At 37.8% G+C, this 24,241-nt stretch overlaps 1 protein-coding gene and 1 long non-coding RNA gene across 3 annotated transcripts; both read left to right on the top strand.

The window, feature by feature from the left end:
- The first annotated feature begins 2,871 nt into the window (after positions 1–2,871).
- Positions 2,872–7,757, top strand: LOC124182720. The gene is made up of 4 exons (XR_006870843.1): positions 2,872–3,009; positions 3,157–3,165; positions 3,317–3,318; positions 7,747–7,757. It is a non-coding gene; the product is annotated as an uncharacterized LOC124182720 (long non-coding RNA).
- Positions 7,758–7,956: 199 nt separating this feature from the next.
- LOC124182690 (U2 snRNP-associated SURP motif-containing protein) lies at positions 7,957–23,935 on the top strand. Of its 2 annotated transcripts, none has more exons than XM_046570262.1 (19): positions 7,957–8,279; positions 8,366–8,482; positions 9,467–9,563; positions 10,065–10,379; positions 11,505–11,569; positions 11,664–11,829; positions 12,807–12,970; positions 18,198–18,257; positions 18,677–18,720; positions 18,920–19,024; positions 19,367–19,594; positions 19,689–19,931; positions 20,019–20,205; positions 20,887–21,073; positions 21,661–21,794; positions 21,907–21,995; positions 22,133–22,292; positions 22,470–22,624; positions 23,291–23,935. In XM_046570262.1, the coding sequence occupies exons 1-19, from the start codon at positions 8,256–8,258 to the stop codon at positions 23,586–23,588; spliced, it is 2,838 nt and encodes a 945-aa protein (XP_046426218.1). In that variant the 5' UTR covers positions 7,957–8,255; the 3' UTR covers positions 23,589–23,935. The 2 variants fall into 2 exon arrangements, with proteins under 2 accessions (XP_046426218.1, XP_046426217.1); XM_046570261.1 differs by having other exon boundaries at positions 10,065–10,382.
- The last annotated feature ends 306 nt before the right edge of the window (positions 23,936–24,241 follow it).

Below are 24,241 nucleotides of genomic sequence, written 5' to 3'. Positions count from 1 at the left end.
AATTCAAGAACAGTTTGCATGATTTCGCTCAAGCTTTCATCAGTTCTAAATCAGGAAGAACCGTAGCCCAAAATTATCGAAATCCGTCGATCCGTTCTCTTGATATCTTTTAGACGATAAATTGATTGCATACACAAGCAGGCGTCCATTTGAAAATGGTCAGAGCTAATTCTCTAGACTTTAAAACGTCGACATCTATTGAAATCTCAACCCCTCACACTGGAGGTAATTGTAATGAAAAATGGTATTGTGCATTACATAATTGGCTAAGAATTGCTAAAAGTAGCCCACCATGGGTATTATTCTGACGAAAACAGTGTTCTACACTTACTGACTCGCTTAAAGGGTTACAATTACAATTGATTGACACAGAGTCCTTCTAGGGAGAGTCTCGCGGACTCAACTCCATATGCTGCAGCCAGGTAAAGCATGTTAACAGTAAAATGCATGTATACCTAGGGGCCATCCATAAATTACGTCACACGTTAATGGGGAGGGGGAGTATCACCGTAATGTGACATAGAGTGACAGGGGCAGGGGGGGGTCAAAAGCTTTGTGACGTCACGTGTTAAAATTTAAAATACTAAAACACGACATTTATATGTGAATAAAAAATTTTTTAAATTTTCGAACTTGATCGATATTTTTATTAATAATTTAGCACTCTCGCCATGAGATTATCTCTCACGCAACAACATTTAACTTCTAAAGCGGCGTTGTAATGCAAGTGAGACACTAAAATTCACAAGAGTTTTGAATGGTAAGGGCTTAAATAGGTTTAAGTCGTCGGCTATATATTTGACTCTATGTTGATTTCACTAAAGATTATTTAATAAAAATAACGAAAAAATGAAAATAACTGTTTTCTTTCGATTATTTTTAAATACATGCATAAGTTTCAAAAATTTGTGACATCACATCAGGGGGGAGGGGGTTGTAAAAATGTGACAACCTGTGTCAAGGACAGGAGGAGGGGTTTAAAAGTTCTAAAATTCGTGTGACGTAATTTATGGATGACCCCCTACATGTATGTACCAATCAACTTACATTCAGTTGACTGAAGATATACCGAGAGGTTCTTTTGAAAAGACTTGCTCGTTGCGCGCGTGACTCAGTTTACTCAATTTTCATTGGCTGACATTCATTCTCCGAGACCTTAGAGCGTATACTACTTGGAGCTACCCATCTCGTCCACCTCGCGAAAAATGCGACCAAAGTGATGAGAGAGAGGTATATATATTAGGGTTGCTCCATCTCTTTCACTCTGTATTTGATTGGCTGAGAGGAAACGTATCAGCCAATCAGGTGTAGAGCGAGAGAGAGAGAGAGAGAGAGAGAGAAAGAGATTATACCTAACATATACTTCTCTCTTGACAACTGACACTCAAGTGAGTTATAGAGATAGACATCTCTGCCAATAATCTCTATATGTGTGGTCTGTGCATCGAGCTGAAGCCGTAATTAGAAAGAGAGAGCACAGCTGGAACCCGTCATCTCTGTTGTACAATTGGGGAAAGCACCGAGGCAAACGATCAGGTATACTTGTATGAGTCTATGTGCTTCCCCCGCCAAGTTACCGATTAGAGTGAAAAGTCCGACTCCAGCTGCTGCTCTCTTTCGTAGACACGAACTTGTAGGACCGCTACTTGTAAAAATGATCTTATAGGATCACCACTTGTAGAAACGAACTTGTAGAACTGCTCACTTGTAGGACTGATACTCGTAGAAACGATACCCTCTCGTTTTCAGACGTGTATGTAAGGTCCTGGCCACTGAAGCCGAGAGCGAAGAACAAGGCTAGTCCCACAGTGGTCCACTCTCTGTCGCAAGTTCAAAAGAGTGTTGGTCAGCTGCCAGGCACGAAAAGGGATTCGTAAATTCGTCATGTTAGGTGTCCGCAATACCCTACTAGTGGCCACGAGCTGAAACTTTAAAAAGAGCTGGAACTCTGATTCAAATTCGATTGAAACGTGAAATAAATAATTGATATGCTATAATAATATGGACGCAACTCGTAAGAAACGAATAAGGCATTGTAGTTTACCTGATTGTGCAGTTGAGTTTACAAATAATAGTATTTCCTACACATATTGGAGAACGTTAATTATTTATTACACGTTTCAAAGAAATTTGCATCCGAGTTTCAGCCGTTTTCAAAGTTTTGGCTCGCAGCCACAAGTAGAACGCTGCAAACACCTAACGTAACCAGAGGCCACGGTCTCACATACAGGTCTTGCAACGAACTGAAATTTGAGTGGTGGGGGTAGCCGCGTTATTGTCCAAATTTTTTTTTGCCACTCCTGGCCACTACGCGGTGCTGTCAGTTATTCATAGACCACGGTTTTATAGACAGGTCTGGGCACTCCAAGCCCCTTCCTATATAACGCAGCGTGACCGTCTTGAAGCCTGTGTTTCTCAATTTGTGCACCAAGGACCGGAGCGCAGCAATCTCCGAGGCCGGTGTATGCGTACTAATTAGGCCTCTCCCTCACTAGCGCTAGCGGCGAAAATTCACAACATCGGCTTCATTTTCGAACACGGTTTTACAGCCGGAGTTCCCAGACCTGTCTATAAGACCGTGTCATAGACATATGAGTGACATTACAACGTAAGGTTATCTGTGTATAAGTATCAAAAAGATTGGTTAGGGTTCCGCCAAATAATAATAATAAGCTTATGAATAACTCGTAGCGCCGCTCTTGTGGCCATAAGTCGTACTTTTGTTCCGGACGTGAACCGACCACCCCCCACCACGTTCGTTGCAAGACCTGTATGTAGGACCAGCCCCCTGACACACGCTGCTAACAGTGGTTCGCAAAATGTCCCTCGATTCTGCCGCTAACTTCCACCACTAGTGGCACTAGTAGTTGTCTGATAAGCTTGCGCGCGGTCAGCGAGGGCAGCGAGCGTGTCAGAAGTCAACTAGCGCCACGTAGAGGAACTAAAAAACTGGGACAAAACGCGTACAATTTTTTAGTATACGAGCAGTGGTGAGTGTCAGGGGGATGTGTAAGACCGTGGCAGAGGCAAGCGAGGAGCCATACTTGTATAAGCTGTATACTTGTATAAGCCCATACTCATGAAGTAGGAGAGGTAGGAGGAGACAAAACTGTAGGAACAAAAACGGAGCCAGAGTATAGGTGGTGCTGTTAACAGTACGGAACCGTTTACTTTCAGTTGACTATAGTTGTTACACTTACGCGTACTGTACCTATCTCGGGGCAGCATGACCGCACTAAAGAACGTTGCATCGTAGTTGGGTGATATCATATGCAGTGTTGATGAATGAAACTTTTTGTTGATAAAATAATTACAGTGGTTCAAACATTCGTGATTGGCCGATACTATTCATATCAAATGAAAAAGCTAAGCCTTTACGAAAGCAATCTAAACTCACCTTAGCATATAAATATAAAGTAAAGCATATTGCAAATTTAAATAACTTATACTTTTGTCACAAGTATATTTTATATAAGTATATTTTTATTTGTCGACAGTAAATTACATTAATTTTTCTAATGAACACAAATTTATTTTCATTGGCTCTTGAGCCACAACCCACAGAGTCTCACCAAAAAAAGCAAATCCACATTACAGCTAGCTCCTAATTTACGTTGATACCGGTTGCATGTCACAAAAAGTTTAATAAATTTTACGATATTCATAGATGAAGCTGCATGTTTCACAGAAGGAAACTTTTTTTTACAATCACCGGAAAAATGGGTAGATAAAAGTCGATATATTTGTTGAATTATAAGATCATACGTAATACAGTTGCGTTCTATATACTACCTACTTCTGTAAATTTTCTGTAAGCAAGTTCTGTATTGCAAATTAAATCGATTCGAATGTTTCGGCTAGCCGGGAAATATTGGTTTCACACTGTTAAAATCGCCACCTCTTCTTCCGAAAAATGGGACCTCACTTTCTGTTAGTGAAATATGGGGGAGATTTGTCTCCTCCATACCTATCTATGTGATTCCCCCGCCAAGTCACTGAATAGAATGAGAGGGCGTACAGGTACCGCCAGTAGCTATTTTTGTCTCTCTCTTGTCAAGGCTTCTCTATAAAGCTGGGTTTACATACGTGCGGCGGCGCTGAGTGGTGGAGCAGTAACTAATAAAAAGTCATAAAATATAGTGAACCCAGCTTTATAATTTGAATGCCCAAACGGGCCGAAAAATAATGCTGTTCATGAGTACCAAAACTTGAAAATGGTCTTAATGTGCAATGTTAAAGGATGCCAAAGAATTTCGAGTCACGATAAACAACACTCCATCTTCCGATTACCAAAGGATACTGAAACGTTAGTTCTTTACTGAAACGAAGCAATATTCCGTAGCCGTCTTAACGTGTAATTAACCCTCGAAGATTATCCTAGAGTGTCCTAGCTCCAAGTGACCAAACTCATAGGGGTTATAGAGAAGATCAAACTGAGTAAATTAAGGGGGGGGTACACCATGCAAGCAAAAAAAAATACTGCAACTTTGCGATTTTTTTTTGAAAAAACGGATTTATTTATGAACATGCGGTCTTGAATACATTAATATATAAGTCTTTGAGAACTTTAAAAAATTTTTTTATTGTCGAAAAATTTCAAAATGGCGTCGTGACAGTTGGATCCCCAAAGCCGCTCGGAAAAATGGGGTGCGAGATTTGGTGGAGTCGTGGATAGTCCTAGAACACACAAATTACAAAAAATTAGTTGTATATTATGTTTTCTTGTCCACTACGTACCACTTTTTTGATATCTAGTCTCAAAAATTTTTTATGATTGTTTAAGTGACGATTTTTTTTTTTCAATTTTTCGACCACGTTTTTGCGACTTCAAACGGTCAAAAAAAATTTTTCAGACTAGATATCAAAAAAGTGGTACGTAGTGGACAAGAAAACATAATATACAACTAATTTTTTGTAATTTGTGTGTTCTAGGACTATCCACGACTCCACCAAATCTCGCACCCCATTTTTCCGAGCGGCTTTGGGGATCCAACTGTCACGACGCCATTTTGAAATTTTTCGACAATAAAAAAATTTTTTTAAGTTCTCAAAGACTTATATATTAATGTATTCAAGACCGCATGTTCATAAATAAATCCGATTTTTCAAAAAAAAATCGCAAAGTTGCAGTATTTTTTTTTGCTTGCATGGTGTACCCCCCCCTTAACCCAAAAAACATGCCGTCTCCGAAGTCGCGTTCGCGAGATACGACCGGTTAAAGAAGTCCCGCTAAGCGCCGGCATGTAGGCAACCGAGCATACAGCAGCCACTGGTTAGCGGTCTGCGTGCTTGACTGATGCGCGCTCATTGCGTGCTTGACTATTGATGCAAAACAAAATGGTTTCAAATTCACGAATTTCAAACGAAAACACTCTTGACATTGAATTTCCCCCAAACACAATAAAGAGGACGTGCGATGGAAATAGCCTTAACATTCATTCACGTTGAGCTGTATAATCGGTCTCATTCGGTTTTGCATCGTTCTCGTTTAGTATTCTGAGTGGTATATTGCTTCTTTTTTTGTTGACCAGCATGCCGCGATTGACGTTCAATGAACAAGCTGACATGCAACTTGCATACGGAGCTGCAGAAAGAAATTTGCTGTTAGCCCAACGGATTTATGAGTACCGCTTTCCTGATCGAGTACTTCCGCACTACCGTACGTTTACAGCAGTGCATCGGAGGTTCCGTAAGACAGGTTCGTTTTAGATATGTTTCAAGTCATTTTCCAAATCTGTCAAACAGTTGAAATACGAAACATTTTTCGAATTATTTATTATCATTAGGCCACGCGTAAACCAAGGCGTCCGCGACCTATTCGTAGCCCGGAGCGGGTAGAAGAAGAGCTGCAGCATTTCGAAAACAACCAGTCAACGAGTTTCCGTACGGCTGCATCTTCACTTGACATCTCAGCCGTTCAACGATTTTTCGAGCTTTGCACGACGATGGGAAAAATCCATTCCAACGGCAGAAAGTGCATGGTCTCTTTCCTGAGGATTATCCTGCTCGGGTCGATTTGTGTTGGTGGTTGTTGGAACGCGACGCGAATGACCCAGAGTTCCTCAACAAAGTAGTTCTCTGATGAGTCCTCATTTACGCGAGAGGGGATGTTTAATTCACGTAACAATCATGTCTGGGTTCAAGTGAACCCTCATGCTACTTTCAAACATGCACATCAGGTAAAATTCAGAGTGAACGCGTAGGCAGGGGTTCTTGACAACCAGCTAATTGGAGTTTGTTTCCTACCGTCACGCTTGAATGACCGAATCTACCTAATTCGTCTGAAAGAAGTCCTACCGGAATTCTTGGAGAATGTTGCACTTGGTATCAAGCGCCAAATGTGGATAATAAAATTTGATATCGAAAACACTGTTGTAGGGAATTCTTAAACTCGAAAACGTTCTCCATTTCCATCACGCAGCTTCGTTATTGTATCTGGCGCAAATTCAATGTGCGTTTCGAGCGATCAACAAGACCACTAATCACTGCCTGCTGTATACTCGGTTGCCTACATGCCGGCGCTTAGCGGGACTTTTTTAACCGGTCGTATCTCGCGAACGTGACTTCGGAGACCACGTATTCTTTGGGTGTATTTACTCAGTTTGATATTTTCTATAACCCCTGTCAGTTTGGTCACTTGGAGCTGAGACACCCTGCATAACCATTTCTGTGTTAAAAGTAAAAATAAATGATGTAGCTAATTCATAATTATATATTTATTCTTAAAGTTAAGAATCGTTATTTGCTGCACGTATTCAATTACTATAGTATAAATATCAGTATGCGCTATCTACAAGTTATATACATCTTTTGTTTACAGGAGTGATAAATGGTTGAAATTCGTTGAACAAAACAATGATTTTTGTCATATTCGAATTTCTACAGACCATTTTGACAATAACCTGATTACAAAGAAATTCCCAAGGCCGTTGTTAGTATCAAATGCTGTACTAACCATTCGTAAGCTTCCTGAGGCAAAATAGTCCCTAAAATCACACAGCCAGAAATCTGTTGAAGGTATATAAATATTGGATTCTATACCTTGATCGATATATTTTTCGTAATTTCATGTGTCAATGTGGAATTTCGAATTACAAATAAACATACAGAGTCGGGTTTGCTAAAAACAGCAGAACAGAACAGAGTATCACCCGCTCAAACACAGACAATCAATATTCATTCCAATAACGTATCTCAGATAGTGATCTCAGGTGAGGACGGAAAAGCAATTGTAAATATTATCAATGACCCAAGAAACCCAGTAGTTACACATCAGAACGTACAAAAATCAAATCAAACCTTAGCTACAAAGTAAGCATGTTTGATTCTGTTACTGGTATCAATCCAACTAATTATACATAATAAATTTAAGTTGACATTAATTATTGATTAATACATAATAATTGACATTGTGATATTTGATTAATAATAATTACATCTTACGATTGGATACCGTAATATTATTATAATATCTGGTAACGGTGTCCTAAATACCATAAAAATATTTCTTGCCTATTTGGAATGAAAATTAATTAAAATCTTCCAACGCACACTCCTCTCAATTCACCGTGTCTGATTGTGAGTTTGAAATTGGCGCTAAGGATTGGCCGTTTAAAAGGCTGAATTGAAAGAGGCGCTGAACGCCGTGAACATCACAAAATTACATTGCGGCCTTATGGCAGCCCCCTGACACTCACCACTGCTCGTATACTAAAAAATTGTACGCGTTTTGTTCCCGTTTTTTAGTTCTTCCATGTGGTGCTAGTAGACTTTAGACACGTTCGCTGCCCTCGCTGACCGCGCGCAAACTTGTCAGACAACTACTAGCGCCACTAGTGGTGGAAATTGGCGGCAGAATCGAGGGACATTTTGCGAACCACTGTTAGCAGCATGTGTTCGGGGGCTCAGCGTTCACTCTATCTAATTCTCTTTGCATAAACCATGACATAAAACTTTTTGCATTCGATGCTTCGGGTTTTTCGAATCGTTGTGTGTCTGCGAAAACTGCTGAATAAAGTTTACTCAGTGACTGACAAATGTAATGTAACATTATAAAGTCCGTGCGGAATTATTTGTCTATTTCGTTCGGCGAGAATTTATGCAGTTGAGACACTTCCATCGATTTTCATCCCTGCCCGCAAATATCGCGTCGCGAAAGATGAATTTTTAGGTTAAGCTTATCGCGTCGGATTACCCGATTGTATAGCCCTTATATTCATACTTCCACATCAGTCTACATCACAAAAACAGACGAGATGGCGGACAAGGCAATGATGAAGGTACGCCCACCTAATTGTTTTAAATTTGACAGTGAATTATATCGGCACAACACGTACATTCAGCCCTTGCGATTTTAACGTTGCAGCAAATTGCTGAACAGAAGTTGAAAGCGTTCTCCATAGGCACGATGGGAAAGCGGCCTCTCAGCAAAAAGGAACTTGAAGAACAACGAAAAAAGGAACAAGAGCAGGCAGCGGCTCAGGTAGATAAAGTTTCACAAATGGATAAAGAAATTCAATGCTGTCTTTCGCATGGAAGAGGGACTCTGCTAGAGTCACCTATAAACACTAGGCATTGCAATGTCATTAAATTTTACGATTTCAACATCGATGATTACATACGTTAGCAACTCTGAAGCAACGCCACTTTAAATTGTAGTATTATAGTAGAAAAAGAATATCATTATTACTGAAAACTTTTGTGATGATTAAAGAATGAAGTGGACGTGCTGTATAAAACAAAAGCTAAGAGAATAGAAAAAAACTGTACAAACAATCTTCAGCCATATTATTTGCGTCAATGGTGGTGAATTTGAATGACATAATATCTTTACTGAGTAATGGAAATGGATCCGAGTAAATTCAAGTCACATGTCCGATATCAACAATTTCAGAATTTAAAATACTTGAGTTCTGGTGTTTTTAATTCGATTTTAATGTTCTTAGACTTATTTTTTGCATAAAAGTTTTCCAAAGATTATTGTACCGTATTTGCAAAAATCTATCGTCATTTTTTTTTTGAGACAACTATTTGCTAAACATTTGTCAGGCTACCTCTTTTGATCTCTGTAGTAAACAAAATAAGCCAAGAAACATTAGAATAGAATCAAAAACACCACAGTTTAATAATTTCAAATATTGTAATTACACCACCTCAAATTGTCGATATCCTTACTAGTGTTTTCCAAATTTACATAAAATCATTTCTATTACATAATAGCGATATTTTTTGATTTGTGTACACCAAGATTAGTGCGCAAAAAATATTGCTGGAGATTGTTTAGATGGTTTTTCACTTTTCGTAATTTCTGATTTATTCTAATAGTGACTAAATTCATTTTAATTTTTTGCGAAATTAGTGTGGCTAGTAACTAGTGCCAACATCAGCGGAGTCACTATCTCAGATTTTACCTATTTTTAAAAGTATTTCTAGCTCGAGAAAAAGTTAACGATTTTTCTTACCTTAGGCTTTTGAAGAGTTTGTCGCAACATTTCAAGAAACTCCCAACAAAACAAGTAATAAAATCTGGGTGAAGGCCGGAACTTACGATGCAGGAAAACGACGTAAGCTTTAGTTATTCAAATTTGAAAATTAATCTTATAACGCTGAAAATGCAGCTTCAATCAAAGTCTGAGAATTCAATGTAAAAAAAATTGCACATTGTGATACGTCATCAATTTTCAATTATTCTTGCTGTCATATATACCTTTGGAACAAAATTGTATTGAATAATTAGAATTAAATTTTTGAAGCACCGGTATGTTCGAACTATTTGCACAGAGAGTTTTTCACAGGTAGTTTCAATTAAATTTAATAAACACTCCTAAAAACATTAACACAATTCCTAAGCAAAAGAAGTCTCGAATTACATCGATGATTGCTGTTTGCTAATTATTTTATTATAATTTTGGAACTGTCCTGGAATTTTATACGTTATTGTTATCGGTTACCCTGCGTTCGTAATTTCTCAGACTTAGGATGTAATCTTTTACACATATCTCAAAATTCGTTGGAACCAAATTGTGCCAAATCTAATTGTAATGTTTGAAATCTCGTTTACTCAGAGGAGGACACAAGGGAGAAGGGTAAACTTTACAAACCACAGTCAAAAATCTCTGAGCTCGTGGACAACAAATCCTCGGCTGAGCAAGCACAGGAATACGCACGACTGCTTGGTAGCAATGAGAGGAAACTCGACAGATTGGGTAAAAAGAAGAAGGAGGGTGAAAAGAAGAAAAGCAACCTGGAGCTCTTCAAGGAAGAACTTAAAATGATACAGGAAGAGCGGGAGGAAAGACACAAGTACAAGGGAGTAGTGAAAACAGTAATTTCAGCCCAAACTGAGGACCCGATGCTCGCCGCTCTCAAATGCGTCGAAGGTGGTAGATATTTAACCATTACTTAAATTTTTTTTTTTATTTTCAACCCATCTCTCAAAATCCTAGTCAATCCAAAGTTCGATTTCTTCATTGAATTATTATAGCCCAAATTCACACTTTAGTCATAGTTATTGAACAGTCTATGGTTTCAACTTCAAATTATTCGTTCCTGGTAGTCTCATTGAGTCGAATTGCAATTTTGCTAGGTACGTGCTTCTATCCAGACCCGCGAAAGGCTAATCTGCGTAACTTCATTGACGATCCTAGTCTCCTAGCCCTGATCTACTCGGGTAATTCCCAATCCCATCCTACAATTTATTTGTCCGCACTTTCAGAGTAATTTTCTTCGTACTTTACACAGAATTCACCCATGGAGTTCATTGTCAATTTTTTTGTGAATTGAAGAAACGTTGCTCTTGATAGAAACACTCAAAATTCAATTATTTTTCCCTAAATTCAAAAATGTTTTGTGTGTCAGCTACAAACTTTTACTAACAGGAAAACATTCGTATCTACAGCGTAGTAATTATAATATCTTGACCTTGATTCATTAGCTATATTTTTATACCAAATCTTGTAAAAAAAATCGTTTGGAATAAATTGAAGAGACTAAATTTCGAATATTTCAAATTCTCTTTAAAACGCTCAATATTTGATTGCCAGCGACTACATTTCATTATCTGTTCCACAATTTTTACTGAGCCAATACTAATCTATGTTTGTATAATACAGATTTATCTCAAAATGCCAGCATCGAAACTAACGAAATTGTTTGATTAGCAAAATCTAATAACTTTCTTTTGGATATCTTCAAAAAAGTTTTCGATTTAACGCACATTGCAAACATATGGAAAGAGATAATTAGCCATATTATCATTGAATTTATGGAGAATAATGTAAGGTAACAGTAAATGTAAGGTACAATATATTATAAAACGTCGTTATTTCAGAAACAAACGTTTCTAAAATGCACCGCTTCATGTCCTCTCAATTTGAGCAACGTTTTTTGAATATTAAGAAACGACCGTAATCGCCTTGTGGCTGTGATGGGAATTCTAGAACGGAATTACTCTTCATTGAAAAATAATTAAAAGGATTTTCAAACACATCAATTTGGCTTTACAGATGGTTCCTTTGACAACGGAGATCCAAACACGACAAACTTGTACCTTGGTAATTTGAATCCAAAGGTATGCATTCGCCCTCTTTAAGCTTTTCACAGTACTTTGTGTATCAATTAATTTCCATCTGTGTCCCTCAAAATTGACATTGACTCTCTGACAGATCACAGAACAGCAGTTAATGGAAATATTTGGCAAATATGGACCGCTGGCCAGTATAAAAATCATGTGGCCTCGCAGCGATGAAGAAAAAGCCAGACAAAGGAATTGCGGTTTCGTTGCATTCATGAGTCGCAAGGATGGCGAACGAGCATTGAAAAATCTAAACGGTAAGTCTCTCACTTCCCACTAGCAACAAACTTTGTCCAACAGTGTACAGAAAATCTTTTGCGAAAGGTTTCTTCTTGCATTGAAACTTTCATCACAGAAGATTAACATTTTTTTCGCCGCACATACTACTGTAATGTACATTAGGGTGGTCCTTGTTTAGGGTGTTGACGAATTTTTACCACCCCATCACTGAAATCAATTTCAAATCATTTAAAAAGAGTCGCCAAGTTTTTTCTGATTCTTACAGCAAGTCTGAGATAGCCCGCATTGTGATCGAAGTTTCTTATGGAAGTGACATCAGAAGAACTTTTTTTCGCACTATATATTTTATCGTGAAAGTAATAATGTTTCAAAAAATTTGTAACTGCGAGGTTTTCGTCGGCATTAGTGATGCTATATGAAAAAAAAATACACATCATCGTACGAGGTAATCTAAACGAATTGCACTTCCTCTAAATAAAAAAGAAGTCAGGTTTCGAGGTTGTGCAATTCGTCTAGATTGCCTGGTACAATGATGTGTATTTTTTCCCAGATAGTAGCACTAGTTCTCACCAAAACCTCGCAGTTAAAGATCATTTGGAACAATATTACTCTTGCAATAAAATATATACTGAGAAAAAAAGTTTTACCCATGTTAATTTCCTTAAGAAACTTCGACCACAATGCAGACTATCTTAGATTCGATGTAAAAATCTGAAAAAATTAGGCGATTGTTTTCGAATTATTTGAAGTTGATTTGGGGGATGGTCTGGCAAAAATACGTCGACACTCTGAATAAAGACCACCCTAATGTGCATCTTGTAGGAAAAGTTTTCTGACTGCATCCTTTTTATTAATTTTAAAAATGATAAAGCAAGTGTTGTTTTCGTCACGATTTCCCCCCGGCAATCTCTCCTTTGCGAAAATTTAATGGTGGAATTCTTTTTTTGAACCATGTTTTGAACTCCAATGAAAAACAACTGTTTCCAAATTTCAGGACGTGATATAATGCAATATGAAATGAAACTGGGTTGGGGTAAAAGCGTGCCCATCCCTCCATACCCGATATACATTCCGCCAGCTCTGATGGAGATAACACAGCCTCCGCCTCCGTCTGGCCTTCCGTTCAATGCACAGCCACACCGCCGCGACAGACACAAGGTACACACAAATCAAACAGCTCGAAGAAGCGTGCATAATAAAACGCCCAATTATACCGATAATTGCTTTGTTTCATTCATTTTTGTGTTCGACTTACCACCCTCGCTGTGTTTTCAATTTCTCGATACTCATAATAGAAGGTGCTGAATAATTGAGAGAGACACGATTTCGGTTTAAGATCTAGAAAATTTTGTGTCGATCAAGTCTGCTAGAAACTCTGATCGTTGATCCTTTGAAACCATGAATTTCAAATCACTTCTTCGCCTTTTTCTAAGATAAATTGTTTACAAGGATCAACTTGAAACCTTCGATATTTGTGTAGAGGTTTTTTACATTCCATTTGTCAACTCTGTGTCGCGGAAACTGATTACTACAAGATGTAAATGCCCTTTTTTTTCTTGCATACTCCGAATTTTGACGATTCCAAAAATTCGCGATTGATGTTTGCTGCCTCAATGTCAAAAACCACATTTTCCGCACAGCTGTTAAGATGACACAACTAAATAAGTATGGAATTTTAGTGATATTTTGTTACTGCATATATTCTTTTGAAAATTGCAGTTGTGCTGACTTAATACTCAAGCTAACACAACTACTCGAATTTTTTGATAAACTAAACCATAGGTGGTATAATTAAATGCTCTTCTTGTTGCTAAGTTGTTGCCTTACTTTCAATTTCGTTGTACCATCCATATTTGAAAAAATCACTATCTTGCCGACTAAAGACTAAACTTGGCACAACCGTACTTTTCGGTTTTTCTTCTCAAATCTTTTAAGATTGTATGAATATTAAGTTCATTAGTCTTTTCAGTAATTTCAGTACTTACTTTTTTGCACAAGAATACTACTCCGAATTCCACTAATGCTTTGGGAAAGAAAGCAAACACACATAATCGAAGATTATCGTGCAAAAGGAACTGCGCTACACTCACTAAGCAAAAGAAAATGCGTAAACACTACGCATAAATACAGACGCGATTACCAACGCGTACGGGAATAAATTATTCACTGGATTAGCGTGTTTTAGTATTGATACAGAGACAGCAAAAATGAACACTGAAATAACAAAGGTTTTACAAGCGTAGCGAAGTGAGCTTTCCAATGTAGCGAACCCGACAATTAAACTTACAAAATTCTAGCTGTTGCAGAAAATTTTCTTGCTGTCTCTATTTTAATACTTCAATTTGTTGGCCCAGCCAATTTTAGTGTCATTAAAGCCACTTCAAGACATGTACTGCAGTAGCCAAATTTTCACAAATTTAACTGGTTGAGTGGTAAAGCTTTTGACGAGCAGCAGCTCCAAAAGTGGTACGACACAGGTTTGCGAATAAATGGCTGAATTTCATTAGTCGGGGGTTTTTGGGGTCGCTAAGACCGAATCGAGTGTCAGAATTGGCCAATTCCTAAATCCAAAATGACGGAGCCAAGATGGCGGAGATGGAATGCAAAAAACGATTTTGAAACGAATTTCATCACTCGGGGGTTTTTGGGGTCGCTGAAACCGAATCCGTTGTCAGAATTGGCCAATTCCTAAATCCAAGGAGGCGGAGCCAAGATGGCGGAGATGGAATGCCAAAAAAAAACGATTTTGAAATGAATTTCATTACCCGGAGGTTTTTTGGGTCTCTGAAACCGAATCCGGTCTCAGAATCGGCCAATTCTTAAATTCAAGATGGCGGAGCCAAGATGGCGGACATGGAATGCCAAAAAAAAAAAAAGATTTTGACATGAATTTGGTTACTTGGCCGGTTTTCACGGTCGCTGAAACCGAACTCGGTGTCACAATTGGTCAAAGCCCAAATCCAAGGAGGCAGATTCAAGATGGCGTAGATGGAATGCCAAAAAAAACGATTTTGAACTGAATTTCATTACACGGGGGTTTTTGGGGTCTCTGAAACCGAATCCGGTCTCAGAATTGGCCAATTCCTAAATTCAAGATGGCGGACATGGAATGCAAAAAAAAAAAGATTTTGACATGAATTTGGTTACTTGGCCGGTTTTCGCGGTCGCTGAAACCGAATCGGGTGTCACGATTGATCAAAGCCCAAATCCAAGGTGGTAGATTCAAGATGGAGCGCCTGACAAAGGCGCACACGAAATTTCAGAACCGAAACTGAAACACGAAGTTGTTCCCAACAGTCTTTTTACCCGGGTGTTTTCGAGGAAGCTGGTTATTTTCACGCCCGCTAGATGGCGTACCTTCACTACTGTCGCTCTCACAGAAAAAATACGGGACATTATCCGGTTTTATGGGGCCAATTCTGACAACGGATTCGGATTCAGCGACCCCAAAAACCCCCGAGTGACAAATTTCATGACAAAGTCTGTTTTTTTTTTTTTTTTTTTTTTGGCATTCCATGTCCGCCATCTTGGCTCCGCCATCTTGGATTTAGGAATTTGTCAATTCTGACACACGATTCGGTTTCAGCGACCGCAAAAACCCCCGAGTAACAAAATTCATATCAAATCTCGTTTTTCTTGGAATTCGATGTCCGCCATCTTGGCTGCGCCATCTTGATTTTGGGGAGTTGTCAATTCTGACACAGTGGGCAGATTTACAGAGCCCGAGAACCCTCGAGAAACCATTCTCACGTCCACTGTATGTAAACGATACTGTGTGACTAAAAGGACAAACTGTCTTCCATTTTCCCGCCATTTTAGAGTGTTGATAGGGTGCCCCCTATGGTCTGGACATGAATTCTGAGTACAGATTCGGATTCAGCGGTCTAAAAAACCCCGGCATACCGATTTTCATGCAACTCTAGGGTCTTTTGCTGGAATGATTGCAAAATGTTGATATATGCTTCAACGCCACTTTTGGCACGACTTTTTTTTGTTGATATATGCTTCATTACCACTCAACCGGTTAACGAACGGGATTTGTTACATGTGAACTCCACTTGGCTATAATTGCCAACGGGAAAACTTTGCACTGCGGTCAAACTCTTGGTTCTACAGCTGAATTTCTTGTCGTGACCCCATTAACACTAAAAATTTGCTGGTCTAGAGCGAACGCAAACACATGTGCAAACACAATCATGAAAGCAAGAGCAATCGCAAACGTAAAAACAAAATTAAAAGAATATAGTTGTGTTAATTCAGTAAAATATTAATTTTTACAAAATTGGGTGGCACAATAAAATTAAAATAAAACAACAAATTAGCAAGGAAATGGCACTAAGTTTGGCCACCGTAGATGAAATAAAAATGTAAAATTTTAGTGGTTGAGCTAGCTTAAGTATCACATCAACACATCCACTATTTTCAATGAAATGTGTACAGTAATAAAATCTGCAATAGCGCAACTAATTAGAAAAGAGAGAGCACTAAATTACTATACTTGTTTTTTGTGATTGTGTTCATTTGGTTGTGCCAGCTTAATAGACGAACATGTGTAAAATGTGGTTTTTCATATTGAGGCAGTAAATAAACATTGACCATAATTTTCAAAAAATTCACAACTTGCACTATTCGAAAAAAAAAATGTATATTTTTGCATCCTATAATAATTAGTTTCCGCAACATACTCGTCCCCTTCATTTCCTGTGCAATGTAAGGGGTTTTAGGAGCTAAATTATTATCACAAAAGAGCAAAAATTCATGTAATACAAGGTACAGGTAAATTTTAGGCAGGTAAATTGTATTTGATGCTATTATTAAAAGCCACCGTATTCGTATCTTTTTGCAATACATGTTCACAAGTGAGTTTCGCGGGATAAATTCTCGGTTATTGAAATTTCATTGTAGGTGAAATTATACTTCAGGAGCTCTTGCTATCATTTTGTTTGGCGTGAAATAACGTTTGATAACCAACGAGGTCCGAAAATCAGTTGAGAATCGAAATAAAATTTCAAGTGTGTCTGACAGCAGCCATTTTGATTCTGGGCCCAAATTCGTATCCACCTAAGAAAAACATTGTTTTCCTTGATAATATACGGACCTAAAATTGCACGTTCTTTCACGTCAAATATTTGATACAAGTCTTTTAATTTTCACGAATCTATCGCGCGAAAATCACCGATACGTGTGTACTTGCGTTATAAAAAGAAACGGGTGTGGTTGACTTTTAGTTATAAACTTATGGAAGTGAAGAACTTAAATTTATAAGGGGTGATCTTACTCTGAGCCATTTATATAATGCTCAACCCTGAGGAAATATCGCTCTTGTTGAGAAAAACTCAGAACATATTGGGATTATAACTTCACTTCCGAGCGTTGACAGAAATAAACTTGGAAGGCGCGGGAACAGCACAACAGATTAGCATTAGCTATCTTTACAATGCAATAAGTGTGAGCCTGAACTCTGAATGGTTTTAAACAGTGTACGGCATATAGCTGACATCCAAAAAATGTTACCAAAATGCTTAAATGTCGCTGATCAAATTACATGATGTTTAATCGACCCAAAGAAGTTGTGGGGGTACTGCCATCAGACATCTGAAAAAGTGGATGAAATTTAAGAATTCTTATCTTGACAACCAATTATTCAATTCCATTGAGGTTTATTTTGTTCAAAAATATGTAGATCGAGCTTTGTTCAAGTATTAGTTTTATTAGAATCAATCGATAAGAAGGATTATTACTAAGAGTAACGTCAACCATTTCGCCTGGTGACATGTTTTCCAGTGTCTACAATATGTCAAGAACGGCCCAACTGATTCACTTTTAATTTAGAGACAGTATTCTTGGATAGTTTATTCTCTTTGTCACGACCTAAATGTTTTTTTTTCTTGTATCCTAAACAAAACGGCGGCCAGTTTAAATTGAAATTGACGACGTTTTCGTTTATTCAAAAAATTGTATGATAATTTTATAAAAGTGGGATTGTAGCAAAGAAGATAAACTATTCGAAGATACTGTCTCAAAATTTGAAGTAAATCGATCGATTTGTTTTTGAGAAATCATTGACACGGCAAAACGGATCATGGAATTTTACCATAAAAAATTGGTGACTTGGCAACCCTGAGAGATTGTAAAGAAATATTCGCAGAGTACGATCCCCCCTTAAAACAGCACTCTTCTCGCAGCCTGTGCAGAGAACAACTATAGATGAATTCGTGTTCTGAATTGAAATGTTTATTTTCATTAGAGTATGGTGACTGATAGTTCGTGAAACGGAGCTAAGAATGATAGAAAAAAAGTGACGATTTTTGTGAAATTTGTTTAATGAAAATTGCCCGGCTTTGCTAAGAACCAGTATAATCATGTTTTTGAAACATAATCTCAGATACCACGTATTCGCAACATCCAGAGCGCAGACCCAGAGGAGAAGGAAAACATTGAAAAGGTAACGCCACTATATTCAGCTAGAAAAAGCCACAACCTTAAGTCAAGCCTCTAGTGCCTCCCTAATTAGACGAGTCATAAAAGTAGGGAGTGTAAATGGGTCGAAGGTTCGAAGTTTGATCAACTTCTGGCAAAAGACTTTCACTTTTCGTTAATGAATACAATAAAAAAAATAAAACAAAAAAAAAATCAAATGCTGAGACTGATTCGCATTACACATGTGTGCTTAATAAGTATGTGACACAATCAAGTGCAAAACTGACTACCACAATAATATGTTGGCCCCTCTAATAAAAGTTTAAAAATTGTGTTGTGTTGACTTGTTGGCGTTCGTCCTTGGGGGCGCATTTTGGCATTTTGGGTGGCACGCTCCACTGTCAACCATCTATCACTCTTGCACTGTGATCCTGGGCTTGACAGATTTTGCAGAATGCGGTTGTCAAAGTGGTTATCCCGACCGAAAGGTATTTCTCAATTTTAGTTGCCTTTCAAGAATTTGTAAGTATAAACATGTGGAAAAACTGGTAGCTATAAACTCAGTGTACGCAAATTTGATGCTCTCTTCATTTTTCAGCTCTACTTCTTCTTTTTTTTTTTTTCTCTTCGTTCGTTCACAGTATGTCTCAAACAATTGGAATTATTAATAAACATTATTCATTGTAGGAACTTAGTCATGTTGATACATAGAATGGTCGAGTTTGTCATTCGTGAAGGACCGATGTTTGAAGCCATGATCATGAATAGGGAATTGAATAACCCGATGTTCAGGTAAGTTCTACAAAATAGTCATTTACTTAAACAATTAAATTTCACCAATAATACCAGGTATTGAAACTAACTTACACCATGCGATCCATATTCCCGAATCGAACTAAAGTCTAAATCCGATTTTCTTTTGTGGAAATGATACGCATACCATGATATATTTCCTTCAAGTATGATCGACGAATACACATTGAAATTTTTAGAAATTAAAATTAGGAAAAATTGAATGAAATTTGAGCAAGTCTGACTATTTCCACTTGAAAAAATCAATTTTTTGTTGGGAGAGAAACGCCATTGACGTTAGATACCCTGAAATTATTTTTAAAAAATCACATCTTGTTTCAGGTTTCTGTTCGAGAATTATTCTCCCGCACATACTTATTACCGATGGAAATTGTATTCAATATTGCAAGGTGACGCGCAGAAGGAATGGCACGTAGACGACTTCAGGATGTTCAAAGGGGGCAGCGTTTGGAGACCACCGCCAATAAATCCATGGACTCAGGGTATGCCGGACGAATTGATTGAAATGGAGGAGAGACAAGAACCACGTAGAGGAAGTCTGTCAAACAGGTATTCAGTGTATTCTTGTTTGTATTCCACTGTCAACCAGATTGCTGTATAAATTTGTTAATACATCGATTGACGATTTCTTTCATGCCTGCAGCCAGAGAGACCGTCTAGAGGATTTGTTGCGCAACATATTACCGGAGCGAATAAAGGTAGCTGAGACGATGGTTTTCTGCATTGAGCACGCAGAAGCAGCCGACGAAATATGTGACTGCATAATGGAGTCCTTGTCAATACTTCAAACGCCAGTGAACAAAAAAATTGCTAGACTGTATTTGATATCGGATATACTTCACAACTGTGGTGTCAAAGTGACAAATGCTACAATATACAGGAAAGCGTGAGTATTCAGTATAAATCGTCTGAAATTACTACCTGAGAATCATCTAGCGTACATTTTAAAACGTTTTTTGGTATTTTCGACAAGATTTGAAGTCAGGCTGCTCGATATTTTCAACGAAATTCATCTAGCGTACAAGCAGCTAGACAGCAGACTCAAAGCTGAGGGATTCAAAGTTCGTGTGATGAGGATGTTTCGAGCGTGGGAAGAGTGGGCGGTTTACCCGCGAGACTTTTTAGTCAAGTTGCAAAATGCCTTTCTGGGTTTAGTTATGGTAAGTTCATTTTTTACATTTCGGTAAGTGATATTTCTACGATTGAGGAGGTATTACATGGGAATTTATATCCAGACAATCAATTACTCCGTTTGACAACTTGGGGACAGTATTTCTGGATAGTCGACCTTCTTTGTAACGATCCCATTTTCATTTTAGTCGTCATATTTCTTATCCAGCGAAATAAATATACGATAATTTATACGAAAAATCAAATTTCAACTACAAATGGTCGCAATTTTGTTGAAAAAAGAATTTACGACAAACTCGGATCATGGAAAAGAAGATAAGACTATTCGAGAATAGTATCTTCCAATTTGAAGTAATCCGATTGAGCCATTTTCGACGGTATTTTAGCCAAAAAAAGTCAATGAGGGAATTGATTAATTGTCAATAACGATGCTTCCCATTAATCTTTCTCATAAAGATAATATGAGAATGAAACAAATCCCGATCGAATTAAATAATTCGTTGCCGAGGTAAAAATTCCCAAAATTTACCCAATTTTTCAGCTGTCTATTCTTACAGCTCAATTCTGAAACTTTAATGAAGCGAAGTGAAGCTAACACCAAAATCAATAAAGGAACACAGTCTGCATTAATTTCTGAAGATGAAAAACTCCTGCATTGATATGAGCATACATCATCATATAAAGTAACGTTTATCATTTATTTTCGATAGGCCGATGAACCCGAGCAAGAGAATGATGAGGATATCGACGGAGCGCCATTATCAGACTTGGAAGGTGATCCTGGTGAGGATTTAGATGGAGTCCCGCTTGACGGAGCTGCACTTCTCAAAGGCGCCTTGAAGCACGGTCTCACGCCTCAACCAGTTACTAATTACGATGATATTGACGGAGTGCCAAGTAAGTTTGAATAAATACTGTGTGCATTATGCGTTTTTTTGTAAATTCACAACAGAAATGCGATATTCCAAGTTTTTATTTATAAATTTACGATCTGACTGATATTTTGGTGATTTGTTACGAATCTTCAATTATTTATTACCAAGGTCAAATAGGTAATATCCTTTGATGTCTCCTAATCCTTGGAATAGTGGATTGGTTTTCCGATTTTTCAAAACACATGAATAATCGCTTGTATATAGAAGTTGTAATATTATGATAACAACAAAACAAAAATAAGCCATTACAATGGTCATAAAAATTGATGAAATCTTAATTATTTATGGTTGGTTTTAACGAATAATTGAAATTAATATATTTACATGGTTTTCTAACAAGAGTTTTTTTGATTTTGTATTTGGCGAATAAAAACAACAGTCTAATGTCGATTAAACGTTCATACAGAAAAATTATCCTGTCGGAAATGTTGGCGTTATTTATGATGCGCTTGTTAGTAAATTCTTGCTTTCATCATCTTTGTATGAAAATACTACATGCATATGCATGCAGTTCCAAAACTGCTTAATCCAATCATTATTTTAATGCAGTGGATGAGGACATTGATGGAGTACCGATGGAGGACGAAGATGCTATCTCCGCGAAAGCCAGAGATGATGAGAACAAAGCATCCATGCCTGCAGGCTTTGTACCATCCAGATGGGAAACTGTGGATCCAGATCAGGTTCGTCAATTTCAATGTTTGACAGTGCGGATTCACATTTCACAAAAGCATATTGCTATCATTGCTAATATATCCTGATTAATGAAGTGCTTCGATTTTCCGGTCATTATAGGTAGAAGCGCAAGCAATGACGACGAGCAAATGGGAAGAATTAGAACAAAACGATGATTCTAATTCTCAGGACGCTAGCATGGACTCAGGGTAACACTTTGATTAAAGAAAAAATTTATCTTCCGAATAAAATTACTTGCGAAACGAACACGATGGAAAATATACGGCATATCTTATTCAAGTATAGAAAACCGCAAAGATAATGCAAATAAATAACTATGTTCCAGTGGGCGCGATTATAACGAGGAAAGACGGAACAGGCTAAGAGAAATTGAAGTGAAGACTATGCAGTACCAGGATGAACTGGAAAGTGGGAGAAGATCTCTGAAACCTGGAATGACGATACAAGCGCAGGTCGAACACTACAGAAAAAAACTTATTCGAAAAGTGAGCAATTTTTATCAGTATCAAATTTAGTCGTCATATTTCAGATGTTTCGTTTTTTTTTTCTCATGTTGCTGCATCTGAAAAAGATTACTTGATTAATCACGTAGATAGAGTATCATTGGTTTTAAGTTAGTTTGACAAGGTAACAAGCTAGCGCTCGTTAATTTCAATTTGCAGAGCGAACGAGAAATGAAAGATATGAAGACGGAGGACAGGGATGAAGAGCGTAGAAAAGAAAAGAGGCGAAGTTCCACACCGGAATCACCTAGTCATCAGAGAGACAGAAGACGCGGCTCTCCCAGTCCTTCATCGAAATCCAGCAACCGATACAGGTAAAGAAATTTTTACTTCTCAGGTCAATGTCCCAAAACTTGAAAATATAACGAAATTCTGATCAAGCCACAATGACAGTAGTTAATGTTTAATTAGCAACATTTTTCGTGGCTCGAATAAGTCTAGTTTTTCTTCTATTATCAATCAGAAACTAGCCGTGTGCCAATTATGGTCGAATTGAATCAAATCGAATAATCCCAATTTTTCACGTAATTCGATTCGAGTTCGAATAATTCCAATTTCTCGTATCGTTCGGTCAAACCCGGAATTTTGGATTTATATTTTACATACCTATGACAAAATATGCGGTTTCTACATTTTCGGTTTCTCCAAGTTCTGAAATATGGCGATCGTATGAAGTTAATCACCTTGTGACTTGAAATTGATTCACTAGAATTATATAATTACTCTCAATTCTCTGTCAAAAAAAATGCCGATGGTCATACCTTTCATTCGACCAAGTACTTTTATAACAGGGGAAAGAAAACGAAGTATTTGAAATTTAAACTATTTTGAGTAATGGTAATAAATCGGGGTATTCGAATTATACAGAAAAATTCGTAAACTGTTATTGAAATTCGGCATTTTTATGAAATAACTACGCATTTTGTACTTGAATGAATGAAAATTTGTATATTCAGTGCTCGAGAATTTTTCAATTTTAGATCAAGGAGCAGGTCGCCTCGCGGAAAGCGTAGATCTCGCTCTCCGCACAAGAAGAGGGTACAAGCACCAGCACCAGCGACACCGTCGCCTCCGCGAATCCGGCGTTCGCCTTCCCCGTCATTTTCCTCGTCAAGACTGTCCCGCCGATCTCCAGGCAGCGAGCGTGGCGATAGAAAAAAGCGAGTAAGATCACCGAGCATGTCGCCGCCACCACCCCCCAGGACATCTTCCAAACACAGAGGAAGCAGTCCGCCATCTCCGGTGCCGAGGAAGCACAGGCATAAGCATAAATATTGATAATAAGTGAGAGGGCATGTGTCTATTGTTGAATGTGAGCATGTCAAACGATTTGTTTATAAGATGTATATCAAAACCATCGATAAGTTTTTATCTACATACTTCATTTCACAATCTTCCAGACTAAGTACATGATGAAAATATGATTTTGTGATATACTATACCTCGTAGAATGAAATATCGTTAACTCAACGTATCGATTGAATATAGGTATGTGTTAGAATTCGTATGTATACTGATAACATTTCTACGATTCTGTATGCTAATTTTTCTCTTTTCAACTAATAATGTTATAAGATGAAAATGAAAATACACACGCGTTTCATGCTTTCCAATCATAATAATATTAAAAATCTGTTCATCCCAGTATTTCCTTATAACACTACGATTTAAAAAACTGCACGTATAAAGTGTGCCCGAATTTCAGTGCGTAAGGCGATCTAAAAAAAATTATTTCTCTACCACATTAACCAGATCTTTGTTTCGACTGGTTAGAGTTTGAACTTCTCAAACAACTGACCTCTTAATTGAGAATTTAGAAACTTCTTTTCTCAATAAGTAATATTTCAACACTTTATGAAGTGATGAATTTAATCGGTGTTTTCATTTGACAATCGACTTGTCCTGTAGTATCTTGGCAGTGGATTGGAAGA

Source organism: Neodiprion fabricii, chromosome 5 (assembly GCF_021155785.1).
Source record: "Neodiprion fabricii isolate iyNeoFabr1 chromosome 5, iyNeoFabr1.1, whole genome shotgun sequence".
In the NCBI taxonomy this organism is placed as follows: domain Eukaryota; kingdom Metazoa; phylum Arthropoda; class Insecta; order Hymenoptera; family Diprionidae; genus Neodiprion; species Neodiprion fabricii.
Note: the sequence above shows the minus strand (reverse complement) of the source record. Positions and strands in the feature narration are given on the sequence as shown.

Bases quoted from the DNA above. Each gene is read 5' to 3' on its own strand.
- LOC124182690 (XM_046570261.1), top strand. From the start codon at position 8,256: ATGGCGGACAAGGCAATGATGAAG. The intron at 12,971-18,197 runs GTACACACAAAT...ACATAATCTCAG, and splicing joins ACCGCCGCGACAGACACAAG to ATACCACGTATTCGCAACAT. The intron at 19,595-19,688 runs GTATTCAGTGTA...TCATGCCTGCAG, and splicing joins AGAGGAAGTCTGTCAAACAG to CCAGAGAGACCGTCTAGAGG.